General features: G+C 47.1%; 1 protein-coding gene across 1 annotated transcript; it reads right to left on the bottom strand.

Moving 5' to 3' along the window:
* Positions 1 to 1,304: 1,304 nt before the first annotated feature.
* On the bottom strand, positions 1,305 to 14,174 carry LOC134638596 (nucleus accumbens-associated protein 2-like). The gene is made up of 8 exons (XM_063489334.1): positions 14,048 to 14,174; positions 8,376 to 9,090; positions 8,025 to 8,245; positions 7,091 to 7,350; positions 5,326 to 5,502; positions 5,128 to 5,233; positions 2,662 to 2,759; positions 1,305 to 2,264 (listed from the first exon to the last, which is right to left on the bottom strand). The coding sequence occupies exons 2-8, from the start codon at positions 8,817 to 8,819 to the stop codon at positions 1,636 to 1,638; spliced, it is 1,935 nt and encodes a 644-aa protein (XP_063345404.1). The 5' UTR covers positions 8,820 to 9,090; positions 14,048 to 14,174; the 3' UTR covers positions 1,305 to 1,635.
* Between the last annotated feature and the right edge of the window lie 4,455 nt (positions 14,175 to 18,629).

Consider the following 18,629-nt stretch of genomic DNA (forward strand, 5'->3'; position numbering starts at 1 on the left):
TGCAGAGTCAGTCCCAGGCGTGGCTATTTTTTATTGTGCATTATTGTTTGGAAGACGTTAGTGTTTCTATAATCTTTTGTCATATATAAAATGTGTTACTCTTGTCTTTCTCTTTGTTTGTTAACATTTCTTTGTAGCATTCTCGTATTTCTTTATAATATTTGTAGTGTTTTGTAGTCTTATAGTATTTTGTGCATATTTTGCATTTCTTCACCATTATAGCTTTCTTTGTGGACATTTGGCTTTTTCTAATGTCAGCCCCATTTTTTGTTTTTTTATTGTATTTTTTATAGTCTTTCTTTATATTTTTAAGTATTTCTGTATAGTTTAATCATATTTCTTTACAGTATTTTAAATGGTAAATGGCCTGTATCTGTATAACGCTTTACTTAGTCCCTAAGGACCCCAAAGCGCTTTACGCTACATTCAGTCATCCACCCATTCACACACTGGTGATGGCAGCTACATTGTAGCCACAGCTGCCCTGGGGCGCACTGACAGAGGCGAGGCTGCCGGACACTGGCGCCACCGGGCCCTCTGACCACCACCAGTAGGCAACGGGTGAAGTGTCTTGCCCAAGGACACAATGACCGAGACTGTCGGAGCCGGGGCTCGAACCGGCAACCTTCCGATTACAAGACGAACTGCCAACTCTTGAGCCACGATCGCCCCAGCATATATTTAGCATATATTTTTAGTCTTTTAGCTTTTTGTTGTTTATTAGCATGTTTTCTTCTAGGATTTGTTTTCAGTGTTTTAGCATTCCCTTATAGTTTTAGCATGTCTTGTAGATTATTACTATTTTAAATAGAATAGAATAAACCTTTAATTGTCCCACAAGGGGAAATTTGGTTGTAACAGCAGCAAGAAAAACACATATACAAACAGCACACAGGACACAGAACAGAAACATACACAATGTTTTTTTGACATATATAGCATTTTAGAATCTCCTAGTCATTTAGTATTTTGGTCATCTTTTATCTTTTTTTTACATTTCTTTATAGTATTTTAATTATTTAAGTATTTTCTGTACATTTGTAATCTTTTAGCATTTTACAGTAGTATTAATATTTCTTGTGCTTTGGTTCTTTTTTAACATTACTTTGTGGTGCTTTATTGATTTTTGTAGTCTTTAACTATTTTCTGTAGTTTTCAAATACATCTGTACTATTTCAGCATGTGTTGTGTATAAACGTGTCTTTAGCGTATTGTTTTGGTTGTTTTAGCAGCTCTTTGTAGTGTTAGCGTATCGGTTCCCTCTGAACTTTTGGAAACTTTGTTTGGTGCACAAATCAAACAGAAACAGCAGATCTGATTATCAAGAAGCTTTATTGTTGTTATCAGAGTGAGTATAATCATCATCGTCATCATCATCATCATCATCATCATCATCATCAGTCCTGTTGCTATGGGCCTGTGTGCTGGACTGCAGGAGGCTGTTAGCATGCAGCAGAGCCGAGCAGACAGACAGGTAGTCAGACAGACGGGGCAGAGAGGTAGACAGGTGGACAGGTAGTGAGGTAGGGGAACACACAGGTAGACGGACGAGAGGACAGACAGACAGACAGACGGGTGGGGGGACAGGTAGCTATTGTGTTATTTACATACAGGTAGGCAGATGCATTAGAAAGCTTATTGGCTGTCTTCCAGAGGCTCCACCCCTCGCTCATCTGTGTCAGCCAATGCCCTGTGAGGAGGGGCGGGCTCCGCAGGCTGGGGGGAGGGGTGTGAGGAGGATGAGGAGGAAGAGGAGGAGGAGGATAGGGAGAGGGGGAGGTCTGGCGGTTGTTCAGTCTGTAGCCTCCCGTCCCCCTCCGCCTCACCTCCCATCATTCCCTCCTCCACTTGCCCCCCGCTGGCCCCTCCTCCTCCACGGGACCCAGCAAACTGCAGGTGAGGCAGGAGGGTGGCTGGGGCCTCCTTCTCCCTCTCCCCTGCTGCCTCCCTCTCGCGCCGCTCAGCATACAGCGGGGCCTCCAGGCCGAGGTAGGATGCGCTGAGCTGCCGCAGGTCCAGCTCAAAGGGGCTTCCACTGGACTGTGCCACCGACTCTGCCCCCTGACTCCCACCTCCTCCACCTGCTCCTCCTTTCTTACCCTTACGGGGGTGGGAGGTTGCAGAGGCGGGGAGGCCCTCGGGGAGGAGAGACTGGATCTTTGGGAGCCAACGTTTGCGGACTCTGCGGGCGTTGGTGCACATGTCGGCTGCAATGACGTTCATCTCGCTCTCCTTAAAGTTAGGAGCAAAGTTCTGACAGTACACTGAGGAGGAGGAGGGGGGGGGGGGGGGAGAGAATCTCAATACTTTTTAAAATACAATAAAAGGCAGAAATCATGACTCACAGTGTGTGTGTGTGTGTGTGTTCCTGTCTAGCTATCTTTGTGAGGACCGAAATCTGCATTCTAGTATACTTGTGAGAACCTACAGTCACTCGTGAGGACACACACTCACCGGTCCTCACAAGTTTGAAGGTGTTTTTGAGGCTCAAACTGTGGTTTTAGTGTCAGGGTTACAATTAGGCTATGGTCAGGTTTAGGGTAAGAGTTAGGGTTAGGCATTCATTTTTAATGGTTAGGGTTAGGGAAACCATTATGTCAGTGAAGGTCCTCACTAAGATAGCTGAACCGGCGTGTCTGTGTGTGAGTGTGTGTGTCTTACGTTTGACAGTGTTTAACACTCGGTTGTCCAGGGGCTTCCGGCTCGGATCATTGGTGGAGGAGCGGATCCCTGTCCCGCAGCTATTGGCCAGCGTGTTTCTATGGAAACCATAACAACCCAATCAGCACCTATACCAGCTGTAGGTTCCCCTCCCCCTCCCACTCCGAGACGTGTGACTGAGCTGTTATGTAAAGCAGCTGCTGCCGACTGTCAGAAGCTTCTGGAAGATCTCATACAGCCCAGGGTCACATGGTGTCTGATGATGTCACAGCGTCTGGGTCGATAAGCGTTTTAGAGGCACATAAATATGACTGATTGATAAACGTGAGTTTCTGACCATCAGGTTTCACATCAGGACGAATCCAGACATTCATCCACGCGTGACACACGGGTCATCCATCAGTTCACACGGTCATTAACGACGTCGGCGTAAAAACGCCTTTCGAAGGCATTTGTATGTCAGTGAAACATCAGCAGGTGCGCTCTAATGTTACTGTGGGCCTCGGGGCTCATGGGGGGAAAGTTCTGAAACATCAAACATAATTACAGGTGACTCCCAAAGGTTTGTCAGGACGTCAAATGTCCCACCAGGGGAGAGAACACTCTAGATCATATTTACTCCAACATCAAGCATGCATATAGAGCCATGCCCCTCCCCCACCTCGGCCAGTCCGACCACCTCTCCCTCCTGCTCTCCCCAGCCTACACCCCCCTCAGACGCAGTGCCAGGCCCACTACAAAGACTCTCTCCAAACCACAGGACTGCTTCACACAGACAGACTGGGACATAGTTGAACACCAGGACCTAGAAACTTTCACAGGATTGGTGCTGGACTATATCAAGTTCTGTATTGGAAATATGACTGTGGACAAACCAAAAACCCTGGATGACCAGCGAGGTCCGATCACTCCTCAAAAACTGTGACGCCGCCTTCAGGTCAGGTGACAGAGCTCTGTACAGGGCTGCTCGAGCTGACCTGAAAAGGGGAATCAAAAAAGCCAAGACAGACCATAAAGAAAGCTTCGAGTCCTAGCTGTCCAGCACCAACACACGGGAGGTGTGGCACAAGACATCATCAACCACAGAGGCTGTGAAAACAGAAAACCTGAGTGTGCAGCCGGCAGAGGAAATAAACAGCTTCTTCGCCCGCTATGAAACACCACAACAGCAGGACTCATCTGCTTCAGCCCTGCTCCCATCCTCATCCTCACCTGGTTCCTGCTCCACTCACTGTAACAGAGCACGATGTCAGACGTGTGCTCCTAGCAGTGACCCCCAGGAAGGGTGCCGGTCCAGATGTAGTACCTGGCAAGGTGCTAAGAGCATGTGCCCACCAGCTCACCCTCATCTTCACCAGAATCTTCAACCTCTCACTGGATCAGGCAGCCATCCCATCCTGTCTAAAATCAGCCACAATCATCCCAGTGCTGAAGACGTCTCCCATCACCAGCCTGAATGATTACCGCCCTGTGGCCCTCACGCCGGTAATCATGAAATGCTTTGAGAGACTAGTCCTTCAGCACATCAAGGATTACCTCCCCCCAGAATCTGACCCCCACCAGTTTGCATACTGCACGAACAGATCCACAGAAGACGCCATCGCCATCGCCCTCCAGGCTGTGCTGAGTCACCTGGAACAGCGGCAGAGCTACGTCCGACTGCTCTTTGTGGACTACAGCTCAGCCTTCAATCATCCCAGACATCCTCATCATCAAACTGGTCACTCTTGGTCTCCCTCCTCTCACATGTGCCTGGATAAAGGACTTTCTCACAAACTGGCCCCAGACTGTGAGGCTCCGCCCTCATCTCTCCTCCACTCACACACTGAGCACCGGCTCCCCACAGGGCTGTGTGCTGAGCCCCCTCCTGTATTCTCTCTACACCCACGACTGCAGTTCGACCCACAACAACAATCTCATCATCAAGTTTGCTGATGACACCACGGACTCATCTCAAAAGGAGACGAGGCAGCCTGCAGAGAGGAAGTCCTGAAGTTGGCAGCCTGGTGTTCAGAGAACAACCTGACACTGAACATGATTTTATTTTATATGCTGGAATATGCAGAACATAGGTTCAAATGTTAAACACATTTCTTCCAGTCAGAGACTGTTGCATAGAATTTGATTTTTGCTTGATGCACAAAGTAAAACATCAGGAAATCTGCGCGTAGCATCAGCTCATCAATGATGTCATAAACACTTCTGTCCATCTGTGCTGAGGAAGTAATCTCATGTTTGTAGCAATACTTTTAAAACTTTCATCAGATATGTAAGGTACCTAAAAACAGAAAAAATAAATGTTTGATTCTTTAAACTTTAACAGGAAAATCAAATACCTGGATTCAACAAACTTACCTTTAGTTCCTAATCCTGGTTTAGTTAAACCAGCCACAAGGCACCACAACCTTTATGTTTTCTTTAAACTAAGCTGCTGCATCCATGTGACTCACCCAGGTAAGAGCTCACCTGTCAAAGAAGGTTGCTAGCAGCCTCCTGAGCAGCACCTTATGTTTGACTCCAGCACACAGGTGACAGTTCATCAGCTGACCTCGGGTCATGAACACACCTGAACCTGAACACACAAACACAGAGGTGAGCGTGTGTCACATGACGCTGGGTTACAGGTGTCTTAGATACAGTTGGACAGGTGTTCTGTTGTCCTACCTGCCACCAGCTCCACCTTCTCTCCTGGGTCTCCCTCGGTGTAGAGTGACGGGTGGCACCGATACCCAATCTGACTGATCAGACTGGCGGGAAGTGCCATGTTGTCCCGACCAACCAGCACGCAGGGCCGACGCTCATTAGCCAATGGGAGGGGGAGCATCTCCATCTTCTCTTGGACTGAACCAATGAGAAACAGGGAGGGGAGCGAGCGTCAGGAATCCCAGGAAGTAAAATGACCAAAACTCACCTGTTTGAGTTAATATGTGACATCAGTGGGGCCTGTATGAGCTGAACGTTAACAAGTCCTGTTGGGGAGTCAATGAAGTGACACTAAAAACACAGAAAATGACCAAAACGGCAGTCACCATGGTAACACCTCGAGAATCGTCCTGTTAGGAAAGTTCGTGGACAAAAGGACCCAAAACCTTTACCCGCTCTAACGTCTTACTTCGTAGTGTAATCTTCACATATTCACACACACATCATCCTTACAGTGTCAGTGACTGTGTGACGGCTGGAATCAGTCCACACACTCACCTCATTAGTCTGGTTTATTTCAGTCATATCATTCATTCATTTCTAAACTCCAACACAACTGTTTTAGGTTTAGTGTTGTTTTGTGTAGTTAGTCTTGGTGTTTGCTCTGTTTCCCCTGTTGTGTGTAAACGGTTTGGACAAACCCCGTAAAGGTTACCCTGCTGTGTGTTTGTGTTTAGGTCAGTTTGTGAGTTAAGTTGTGTCTACTTTGTTTGGGTAGTTACGTTTCTGTAGGTCGCTTTTTGAGTAGAGTTATATTTAGCTGACCTCTTTTACGGGCCCATTAATTATATTTTGAACTTTGTCTTTTTAAACTTTTTAGGGGGTAAAATAAAAAAATCCCACTTTGGAGACATTTCTCCTGTGTCCTGTGTGTCTTCGCTGCTCGGTCCCTCACTCACTGTGTCTTTAAGGATTTGCTAGCTTAGCTTAGCTTGTAGCTGACTCGCTAGCATGGCCTCTTCACCCGTTCCTCCTGCACTTTGTTCAGTTACTCCTCAGCCTCCTTTAGCAGTAATGATACTTGTAATAAATGCAGCCTGTCTGGAGCTCTGGAGGCCAGGATCACTGAATTGGAGACTCCAGCACCCTCGAAACAACCGTAGCTAGCCAGGCCCCTGTAGCCGGTGCAGAAGGTAGCGTAGGCCCCGCTAACTCAAGACAACAACTTATTTAGCATGTTTCATTTGTCCTCAGCGTGGCTGGCTCAAATGCTTTTGTAGGGGGGGGTTCTCTCTAATCACTTTGAAATGGTCAGAAGTGACCAAAACTGAACTACAGGCCTGCTTGAATCAGTTCAGGGCAGCAAACATATCCTTGGAAACAGGAGAATTGGGTAACCGGAGCCCCTGTTTACAGGATGCTATTTGAATAAAAAAGAAAATGTTTTGCATATTTTTCAAAGGAAGTGCCCGTGTGACTTCTGTTATCAATTACTGCCTTTTTGTTTTAGATGAGGTATTAAACTGAACACCAACGTTTTACTGCATCCATCCATTCTCTTCCTCTTATCCTTCTCAGGGTGGCGCGGGGCTGGAGCCTAACCCAGTCTGTGGCAGGGATGACCCACTGTCACCAACTGCTTGCTCATAGGGGGTCATGTGATTGTTGGGGTTTCTCTGCATTATTATAGGCTGCTTACCTTACAATATAAAGCACCTTGAGGAACTGTTCTTGTTATTTTGTGATGTATAATTGATATTGATTTGGGTGGTGGATAAATACTCACTGTAGGGGTTTCCGGGGTGTCCGTAGATGTGCTGATAGAGTCCGGGGTGTACAGCGTTGCTGTAGTAATCTTCCTCCAGCTCTTCCTCGGTGGGTGGGTGGGATGGGGGAGAGTCTGTGGGGAGACTGGATCCTCCTGGACTGGAGCGACCCCCGCCTGCCAGCAGGTAGGACTGCAGACCCGGAACCAGCCCTCCACCTGCACTCAGGTAACACAAAGCCGTGCTCCTGGAGGACTGGAGCTCTGCTGCAATGTCCACTCTGAGGAGAGAACCAGCAGGAGAAGAATGACATCACAAACCTTCATCAAGGGCCAAGCACTCGTCCCAGGTACACAGCTGAGGGTGGCATCCATTTATCTGGGATTCAAATCTCAGGGATCAGTCACAGGTACAAAGGTATATTTAATCCAGGTCGCCTCATACACAACATCAAACTTCATACGTAGAGTTAGGCAAAAACCTGACAGTATAAAAGATGGATCTATCCACTTTGTGACCCTGCACCCTCATTGGTCATCAACTCATCAGTCACAAAGTAGACCCTCCCCCCTGTCATCTCCTGAATGAAGTGGGTGTGTTTGTGCCACACCATCTCCCCCATTGCTTCCATTACAGCGAAGTGTTGGATCCACAGCTCAGTTCAGCAGTGCAGGAAGTCGTCCCATCCGAGGTGAGAGAGGCCTGGAAAGCATGTGTGGGAATTCTCCCTGAAGATTTCCTGCAGTCATCCACGCAGACGTTAAGTAAGTGTGATATGAGATAAATACGTCATGTATGACACACATAAAGCATCATTTGTTCTTTCTTTTCCGTCTGGTTACTGAACAGGTGGGCGGTCCTCCACCCTCTGCGTCTGGACTGGGCAGACGTCTCTGACTCGGTTTGGAATAATCTTTCCAACACTGAGAAAACATTTCTGAGCCATTTCCTCACCTGGTCTCCTCTCCTCCTCCTGTTCCTGCTGCTCCTCCGGCCTCCTCTGCAGGAGGCGTGTCAGCTCGCTCCTGTTTGATCCTGCTGACGGCGAGCAGCAGCTCCTCGGGGCTCAACGCCGGCTGGTCTGGACTCACTTCCTGCAGCTGGGGGGCGCCGTGCTGCTGCTGCTGCTGGGCTGTCTGAGTGTCAAAGCTCCCGAGCTCGTCTGCTGAGGTTGTCTGTAAACACAAACGTTTAAATACAGTTACAAAGAGAAGAAAAACACATAAACAGTCTCCTGTGGCAGCTGCAGTTCTCCTGATGTCCACTAGATGCTGCTGTCTCCCACTAACCTCTGTTTAGACCCACCTGTGAGTCACAGCAGAGCGGTGAGGAGGCAGAGGAAGCCTTCATCATCATCAGCTCCATACCGCGCTCCACGATGTTCTGGATCTGCAGGTACCCGGCGGTGTACATGAGCACCAGCTGCTCGCTGGCCGCCATGCTGAGGCGCCCCGTGTAGCAGAAAGACAGAATCTGCTGGAAACACGTCGGCGTCACTGAGGACGGGAGCTCGAACACCGCCTGGGAGGAGGAGTCGGAGGAAGAGGAGGAGGAGTCGGCCGCAGAGCTGAACAGATCTCTGAAGTAGAGCGAGGAGGCAGCGAGGACAGCCCGGTGCGCCTTGAAGGCCTGACCCTGCACCAGGATGGAGACGTCGCAGTAGTGACCCAGCAGCCGCTGCTCGTTCAGGCTGCCCAACACGCTGCTGCCGAAGTCGGGGATCTCCACCTGCAGCAGCCCCTCCGACATGGTGGAGGCCGTCGGCTCGCTGAGGTCGCAACGGGAAGTGGACGGCGGTTTGACGACGGTCCTGATGAGCCAGAGCTGGGCTGACGGATGCAGACAGTGGGGCGTTTAGGTGTCGGGGATGCTGCAGACAGTTCCTCCAAAAAGTCTGAGGTCCATAATGCTGGTGCAGAACAAACAGTGAGGTCAAAGGTCAGCAAGGAGGCGGGGGGTTCAGGTTGAGAAGGAGGTGGTCAATCATTAAGATGCAGATCAGCTCGGTCCAGAGAAACAGCTGAAATGTAGAGAGGGAGACAAAAAGAGGAGAGGTCAAACCCTCACGGCGTCTCACGTGCCCACAGAACAAACCGAGGACACGTTTAACCCACGCCTGCTCGCCGACACGGCAACAGGAAAACCTCAAACCTGCTGCGCCTCTAGAGTCCAACAAACAAAAACACTGAGCGCACTCAAACACAGGGCGTCAGAAACATCAGGTCCACCCATTCAAACCTGAGATAACTTTATTTAAACCCATTAAACAGATCGAACAGCCGTTCAAACACTGATGTTTTTAACACGTTGGAGATAAATATTCCTTCCAGTTTTGTTTTCATTGTAAGTCTGAGTGCAGAGAGAAAAAGTCAAACTGACCACAGGTTTTAGTCCAAGTTCATGAAGCTTTCTTATCGCTCAGGTAAGATTTAGACCCAAAACGAGTGGTCAGACTTTTAAATGATGTTTGCAGAGAGTAGCCGAGGTGTCTGTTTGAAGAGTCTTTGACTTCAGTGTAAAGAACTTATCTTTTTATTTTGTATAGTAAATGTCAAAGTGTTCAATATTCAAATTAAATATGGCTAAAAATTGAGCTCTTCACCTTTACTAAGAAGGCGGAGCTTCAGTTTAGAGAAATTTGAGGATTTTGATTGGATGTTGCCGGTATCATCACTGACCACTCTGCTCTCTCACCCAGATGTGGTCACCTCTGGAATGAAAAAACAACATGGCGGTGGCTCAAATGCTGACGCTGAAGCTTGAAAATACAGTTTTTGTATTATGATGTCACTGTGGTGTCATCAGGTGATCAGAGAGTGACACGAATAATAACGCCAAAGTGACATCATCTCAGAAAGCCACACTATGGTTGGTTTCTGGGGAATTCAGTGTTTTTAGTTATGACTGATGATTTTGTGTCTTTGTCTCGCGACCGTTTCAATGAAGCTGCATTTAGATATCATTTCAAAATAAGATGCACTTATGATGGCTGCTGAGTGACGAGGTTACTTCTTCGCTTTTATACAGTCGAAGATCTTGGAGCTGCCCCTCAGCAAGCTTCCAGAAGTTGATCAATCAGAAGAAAGTGAACGTTTTTGCTCACTTTCTGTTGAGTGGTTGGATCTCTAGGTCACGCTCAAAGCTGTTTGTCTGTGACGTGGAGGTGTGGGTAAGTAAACAGGTGAAGTGCAGACAGAGGTGTTTGCTGAGAGTCATGTGATCAGGAGGCAGCGTTCAGTCTGACTCATCAGTGTCTAAAACACTGAGCTGAAGTCTGAGGCTCACAAACACGGAGGCTTTGTAAGGAAATGTATTCACGGGTGAGTCATTGAGCAGCCGGGTCGCCCTGACGGACGAGGGGCATCGCGACCGCTTCGGCTGGCGTCTGTGGAAAGACACCGAGCGTCTCACGAGAGGGTTCAGTCAGAAATATTCGAGGTGAGGCACCTCGGCACACCGGGAGGAGGAGCCACAGTGCGGATGGCGTGCTGAGCACGTCTCCATCAGAGGGCCGTTGTTTCTGAACCAAATGATTCAGAGAGGATGACGTATCATTACTGACAAACCTGATCAGGTCGTGTAAGTGGCAGCTGTGAAGCCACGGAGGGTTTTATTTTTCCTGTTTCGCCTTTAGTTTGGAAATTCTGGTTGTTTTAAAATCATCCCGAGTCACTGTAGTGAAAAATGTAGCGATTTAAGGGTTTACCTTCAGTCAGCTTTGAGCACCAATCAGAAATGCTGCATTTACAGTAAAGTGATGCCAACGTGTGGGCAAAGCTACGGCAGGTGGGCTGAGAGAAGGGACACGCCGTTTGAAAAGTTGCATCTTTGTTCAAACTTTATATGACTTTACATCTACAGACGGGACGTCCTTTGGGATTACTTCCAAAATCAAACTTCTGCTATTCTGAATGAATCTGAACTAATGAAACAGCTTTGCAGTTCAAGCATTTGTTACTCCCTGTTTTCTTCTTTTTTCTTGTTTGTTGCCTGAACTTGTCTCATATCTCTTCATTAGTTGGAAAACACTTAATTTGGAAACTAAATTCAACAAAAAAGCCATTAGACGATGGGAACGAGTCGGTGAAAAGGAAATCCTTGCTTCTCTGCTGGTGTGATGGCCATGTATGAGCTGCCAGAGGTTGTTAATCCTTCCAAATGTATTCACTGTCAACCCTTCAACTGTGAAGTACACTGGTCCCTCGCTATAACGCGGTTCACCTTTTGCGGCCTCGCTGTTTACCAGATTTTTTTTGTGCAACTTTGCTTTTTATTTTTTATTTTGTTTTGTTTTTCTTACAGCGCATTGTGTTCTGCATCCTGATTGGCTGCAGACCACTGTCAATCTCCTCCATGCCGTGTCTCCTGTACAGTACAGAATGCGGTCAGCTTGTCAAATTTACATAAATCTTCGATCACTAGCAGTGTGACTCTGTGCTGTACTGTATGTTTGTAAGTTTTCTCCCCAACAAACACAACAATGTCGATGAAACATTTTGCACCGTCAGAGGCTCCTGTGGTAGCACCCAAAGGCAGAGGAAGATGCTAACCATCGCACAGAAAGTTGGACTTCTGCTTAATGCTAAAGGAAATTAGAAGTTACCGTATTTTTCGGACTATAAGGCGCATTAAGCGAAACAAAACAGTCAAACTTTACTCAACTCATTCTTCTTGCTTCCTCTACTTCCCTACCATTGATCCATTGATGTTGAATTCTCTGGCAGCTGCTCTATTTCCATGTTCTGGACCTGAAAACAGGGTTTGATCTTTGGTTTCATTCTATAATACTCGACTTATTTTTCTACAAAGGTTTGAACTTTGAGAGTTTAAACAAGAGAGAAACGTGTGACAGTGTTCGTGCCTGTCTGAGAAAAGTGTATAAAGTATGTAGTGAGGGGTTTTACAGCCTTAAAACATCTATAATAATTGTAAAACATAAAGCTGCTACTTCACGGATTTCACCTATTGCGGGTTATTTTTAGAACGTAACTCCTGCAATAAATGAGGGACCGCTGTGACTCAAGCTGTCAGTAAGATACTATATTTAAGAAACTATATTTACATGGAAAGTGTTTCATTCAAACTGCAGCTGACTTTCAGCTGAAGGTTTTTGCTTTGTTCCGGTGTTCCACAGGGATCAGTACCAGATCCACTGTTGTTACATAAAGAATGGATGGTGTATGTATATGCAGATGACACCGCCCTGTATGAAACCTTTAAAATTGTACCGATTTTAACAAAAAGATGGGAACATTTGTTTAGTGCATGAACGAAATGTGCACAATCAGATGTGTTCAGCATCTGTCAGAGTTTCCTCACGTGTTTCCTTTGGTGTAACGTTTTAGGCTAAATGGTAAAAACACTCATTCGCTTCTGCCACTAACCAGACTTTGGTCAAGTCAGAGATCATTTAATGAACTTATTAATTTAAAGTTTGTTCTAAATTGTTTTTGTTTCTCAGCTTTCCAAAAACGTTGGGAATACAGAGAAACCCGAGAAAATGTAACTTGTTACTCTGAATTGTAGCTTTGAGACGTCACCTTGAGCCGACTGTTGTTATGAACTGGCTCTATATAAACTGAATTGAAGATCCTGAAGCAGTGTTTGTCCTTTAGTGAGAGAAAAGCTGATGTTCTCTATGTTCCAGTTCAAAGTGTCTGCTGTCCTCGAGGCCAAACATGATGAAATGTAAAAGCATATGTGTTGGTGTCTAATATCATCTCCACAGAAAGTTCCACGCTGCTGCAGAGATTTAAAACTGAATGCGTGTCAGTGCTGGGACAGCCTCACAGTGACACCTTGTGTTTCATGTGATAACATGATGACGTTTGAGTTCTTAAAGACAAGAAAGCTAAGTCTGTGTCCAATGAGGGGCTTTCAAAGCTTCTCCTGTATGATTTTGCCTGAAAGACTAAACTCAGGGAGCAGAACTCTGTGTGCAGTTTTGACATAATCATCCATGAACTCACTATAAATAAATAATGGCCAGAGACATGGACCCAGACCCAGACCTGTGGTCCAATATAGTCCAACATACTCAGCTAAAGTCCAGCAAACTCCACTACAGTTCAAACAGCCCAGCATAGTCTGCTCAAGTCCAACAGAGCCCTCTGCAGTGCTACAGTCCAGCAGGTCCTTGTACAGCCCACTATGGTCCACTATAGTCATGTAGAATCCAGCACAGTCCACTGTAGTCCAGAACTGGTCCCTACAGTGCATGAGAGTCAACTACAGTCCAACCGAGTCTTTTACAGACCACTTCAGTTCAGTATAATCTGCTAAAGTCCAGAAGAGTCCTCTGCAATCCATCGTCAAGGAAGTTCTCCTGTAGTCTACCAGAATCCCACACAGTCCATTATAGTCCACTACATTTTAGGACAGTCTACCAAAGTCCAACAGAGTCCCCTACCGTCCAACCAAGTCCACTGCACCCCACTACAACCCAGCAGGGTCCAGTACAGTCCACTAATGTCCACTACAGTCATCTACAATCCAGCAGACTCCTCTATACTCTGCTAAAGTCAACCAAGTCCTCTGCAGACCACTGCAGTTCAGAATATTGTGCTGAAGTCCAGCCAAGCACTCTACGGCTCACTACAACCCTGCAGGGTCCTCTATAGTCCTCTACAGTTCAGGACAGTCACCTACAGTCCAGCAGAATCGTCCCCAGTGGACTGGAGCTCAGGACAGTCTGATACCACCCAGCCGAGTTCTGCACAGTCCACTGTAGTCCGGCAGAGTTCGGGACAGTCTGCTACAGCTGATACCAGGTGAGTGCATCTCAGAGTTGAGCTCAGTGTTTTTGTTGTTTACGGAGCAGCAGCAGACAGACAGACAGCTCAGAGTGAGGAACAGAGTTTGACAGAGCGACAGACAGACAGGTTAAACAGACAGTTTCAGAGTGCCAGGACAGACAGACAGACAGCAGAGAGACAGCCAGAGGAGGACGGATGTCAGACAGAGAGACACCTCCTTACCTCCTCTCTGCTCCTCTTCCTCCTCTGCTTCTCCTCCATGCAGCAGGCAGGACGGCTGGCTGGGAGAGGTTTTCTTCTTCTCCTGCGCTCAGTCAACGCATCGTCTGGTGTGTCACAGGAGGGGGGGAGGGAGGAGGGGGAGGCAGAGACACAGCAGACAGCCGAGGAGGAGGAGGAGGAGTCATCTGAGGACAGCGAGGGAGCTAATGCGGCTAACTGCCCTGCAGAGGACGAGAGAGAGAGGGGCGGGCGAGCATGCATTACATAGAACACGCTGCAAGGTTGAACATTACTCATGAAAACTCGCTAAAAACACACATGTAGGCTGTCACACACACTGTCACACACACATCACTGCACATGTGTGTGTGTGTGTGTGAGTGTCAGTGTGTGTGTGTGTGTGTGTGTGTGTGTGCGTGTGGCATGACTTGGCCAAATGCACAGCGCTGCATTGCAGTGCTGAGGCTGAGTTGGCATGCCGAGTACATAGCGTGCATACTGCGACTGTGTGCCAGGCTGACACACACACACACACACAAGTTTATATCGCTGTCTCTGTGAGGACATCTGCTGTATGTACAGCCACCCACAGCCCCTGATCCTGACCCCCAAACAAAGTTTGAACAATCACACAGTCCTTTAAAGGAGCGTGACACACCGAGGCCAAAGTGTCCTCGCTCTGATGGTGAAACAGCCGTGCTTGGTCCTCACAGCGATAGTCACACCAGCACACACAAACACAAAGCAGCAGTTTTGCAGCCTCAGCTTCCATCAACACTTACAGTTTCTAACACGAGAGAGAGACAGTTACTGTAGAGAGACAGACAGGGCTGGTGTCTGTGTTTATAGGGTGGGTGGATGCTGAATGTGTGAGGGAGGGGGAGGAGGAAGAGGAGGGGGTGCTAAGGCTAAATAAGGATTCGTACAGTAGCTCTGTGTGTGTGCGTGTGTTTGTTCATGTCTTTCTGTGTTTATGTAGACATATCGTGGCTGAAATCTGTCCTGCTGAGGACTTTCCTGCACTGTGAGGACATTGTTTGGTCCTCAGCCCTACAAAGGGTCACCTTCAGGGTCAGGTGAGGTCAGGTGAGCGGGCCTGCTACCTGCTGACGTACAGACTCTGTGGTCTCCAGCATCGGTCGAGGGTCTCATCTCTGTGCTGCAGTTCTTAGAAAAACTCCAACTGCTTGTTCTCAGTGTCTCCAGCTCTGTAACAGCTCTGCTCACAAGCAGCATGTCTTTAAAACCTCACTGTGTCCCGACACCGACGTGTCACTAGTAGGGCTGGGCCATATTATACCGTTCACGGTAATACCGGTGCAATGTTAGGCAACGATAAAAAAATGAAATATCGCGATAGAATATGGGTAAAATGCGCATGCGCACGTGGCCGAAAAAGCATGGCGGTAACGGAGAATGAGAAGGGAGAAAGCGGATCGTTGAGTGAAGCGGATGAACCAGAACTGGTTTGTAAAAATGCTGCAACTTCAGTGGTGTGGAACTGGTTTGGTGTTTGTCCGTCAGATACCCACCAAAGCACATTTTTTTGTACAACATGCAAGCGGGCCGTCGTTATTGCCATATTTGTCGGACTACCGTGCTCGTAAATCTGGGAGTAATCTGGGTCCTAAACTCCGTCTGCTTCAGGTCCCAAAGTCAAACGAACACTGCCGCATCACTGAGAGTTAAAAACTGTCTAAATTCTTTCTTGAAAAGGTAGTGGGTGTGTGGGGTGAGGTCAGCGCTCTTCTGTGGAAAAAGCCAGAGGTGATTAATTCACTCGGGTGCGAGTGGGTATACTGTCGGTAAGAGACTTTTGCCATTTTGTTTGGATCATTTGTTATTGTAGGTGCCCATTTTTAATGTGTGTCGTTGGACTTTTTTAGTGTGACCACGAGTTTTAATAGAAGAATTGATCAAGCCCTAGATTGTCTGCGCGCAAGGAAACTGATCAATATTGTAGGTATATTGAGTGTTTGTTTTAGTTTTGTGATTTTGAATGGTTTAATAAAACCGATATTTTATTGGGTAATGGGTAATAATCGATAATGTTTGTGTTTTTCAGCTGTGCTGTCTCTGCTGTCCTTTTTTTCGTTCTTTTGATTGATTTGTAATTTTGTTTTGGTTAGTCCGTCCAGCCGTAAAGGCGGTTACTGATTGGGATTGAGTTGTGTAAGGGCGGACTAACCTCTCTTTTTGTTTTTTGTTTATTTGTTTGTGCCACTTCCCTTTATATCCCAGATTGCAGGTCATGCATAGCGCTGATTCCCAGCTGTAGTGAGACCCGAGTTGTTTGCAGTGCGTGCCACAGGTAAATCAATTGCAGTGTCGCTAAACGGGGTGTGACGGTTTGCAGTGTTGTGTTATTTTTCGCACCATTTGTGTGGTAAGTGTCATGTGCAGCTGGGATATCAGGATGTGTTGTAAGTCCTGTCTGGAAATAACTGGGAATTTGAATGTTTAATTAATGTAATAAATAAATTATCAATTTATTTCCTTGCCCCTTTTACTCCTACCGTGTCCTCGGTTACACTCAGGATATGTCGGCCAATTTCTACTGGAAATGCCTTTTGGTTAAACTGTCAGCGAGGAATTTGCATTTGCACTGTTAAATTTTTATATAACTTTAATGCACATAAAAAACAGCTGCTTGTTTAAGTGAAAATAAATGGATGGGGTTTTTTGCGCTAGTAAAGTTGTGGAGTTGTATTTTGTCTCACATCAATTATATCGTCAGTTATATTGTCATCGCAAATTTTCAAATGTATATCGTGATAAATATTTTTGGCCATATCGCCCTGCTCTAGTCAGTAGCACGAGCTGAGGATCGGGACTTTTTCAGAGCAGGCTAATGACTGACCTCGAGCTGTGGATGGACCATCTCAGCTGAAGTTTGCTCTGTGTTCAGCGTCGTCTTCCTGTCATGTGATGGTGTTGTCTCCGCCTTCCAAGACCTTTAAGAAGAACTTTGCTGAGAACAGTGTAACCCTCGTCCTCCAACGTGCTGTGAATGTTTTAGTCTGATCACAGATCTGTAGCCACCAGGCAGCACATCGTTATCTGTCAGCCTGACTTCAGCAAACCTGCTGTTTAGTTTTTAGGAAATCAGAATATTGGATAAAGCATGATTGCAGTGCGGTGCTGTATCCTATTACAGATTCATTATTTGAAAAGTTGCAGAACAGTTTAAACATGCATTACACTGCCTAAAGTATTCACTCGTCTGCACATGAACACGAGTGGCCTCCCGTTCTTAATCCACAGGCTTTAATGTGATGTCGGCCCACCCTTTGCAGTCAAGGACCGGTTCTGGACTACAGTGGACAGTCTCCAGTCAAGTTTTTCCACACCAAACTGGCTCATCCATGTCTTTATGGACCTGTGTACTGGTGTGCAGCCGAGTTAGAACAGGAAGCTCCATCCCCAAACTGGTCACACAAAGTTGGGAATATGAAACTGTCCAAAATGTCTTGGTATGCTGAAGCATGAAGAGTTCCCGTCACTGGAGCCCTCACACCATAACCTCCCCCCCTCCACCAAACTTTACACTTGGGACAGTGCAGTCAGACAAGTACCGTTGTCCTGGCAACAGCCAAACCCAAACTCCAGAAGGAGAAGCGTGATTCGTCACTCCAGAGAACACATCCTTTGTTACTAGCAGCCGGTTTGGACCGTCAGCTGGTCATCTACTGTTCTCATCACAAATGGTCTCACTGTCAGTGGCTTCCATCTCCTCCTTTGGCCAGCTGACTCCTCAGGACTTGCCTGACCCTCTGCAGGTACTTGGTGGTTGCAGCTTTTCCAGCAGCCTCATCATGGTTCCCATTTGCCTGCAGGATTACCGGGTACTTGTAGCTGTCCTCTATGTCTGCAATGTTGCCTTCTGGTATTTCCATCCCCTCTGGTTCTGACTACCTTCCCTCTCTTTATTATCATCCGACTACACTTCTCCAGTCCGAACGACATTCCGATGTCATTGCTGTATAGCCTGGTAGTGTGGATCAGTGAGTCAGCTTGATGTCATCCATGTACAGGAGGTGGCTGACACCTGTTCCACTCCTTAGTCGGGATCCATAGCCAGTCTTGTTAATGATCTCACTGAGGGGGTTCAGGCCTATGCAGAACAGCAGTGGGGACACAGCATCTCCTCGGTAGATCCCGCACTTGATGGTGACTTGTGCTATGGGCTTGAAGTTGGCCTCTAGTGTTGTACGCCACATCCCCATTGAGTTCCTGATGAAGGCTCTTAGGGTCCTGTTGATCTTGTATAGTTCTGGGCATTCCAGTATCCAGCTGTGGGGCATTGAGTCATAGGCCTTCTTCAATCCAGGCTGTGCACAGGTTGGTCAGTCTGGTCTTGCAGTCTTCGCTGACTATTCTGTCTACCAGTAGCTGGTGTTTTGCACCTCTGGTATTCTTGCCTATCCCTTTCTGTGCCCCGCTCATGTATTGACCCATGTGCCTGTTCATCTTAGCTGCTATGATGCCTGACAGGAGCTTCCATGTAGTACTGAGGCAGGTTATTGGTCGGTAGTTGGATGGGACCGGTCCCTTCTGGGGGTCCTTGAGGATCAGGACTGTC

Source organism: Pelmatolapia mariae, linkage group LG2 (assembly GCF_036321145.2).
Source record: "Pelmatolapia mariae isolate MD_Pm_ZW linkage group LG2, Pm_UMD_F_2, whole genome shotgun sequence".
Taxonomy (NCBI): Eukaryota; Metazoa; Chordata; class Actinopteri; order Cichliformes; family Cichlidae; genus Pelmatolapia; species Pelmatolapia mariae.

Excerpts from the sequence above, each read along its gene's own strand:
- LOC134638596 (XM_063489334.1), bottom strand. The coding sequence starts at position 8,819 with ATGTCGGAGGGGCTGCTGCAGGTGGAGATCCCCGACTTCGGCAGCAGC. Across the intron at positions 8,246-8,375 it reads CGCTCTGCTGTGACTCACAG|ACAACCTCAGCAGACGAGCT; the intron begins GTGGGTCTAAAC and ends TTGTGTTTACAG. Across the intron at positions 2,760-5,127 it reads CTAGCAACCTTCTTTGACAG|AAACACGCTGGCCAATAGCT; the intron begins GTGAGCTCTTAC and ends TGGTTTCCATAG.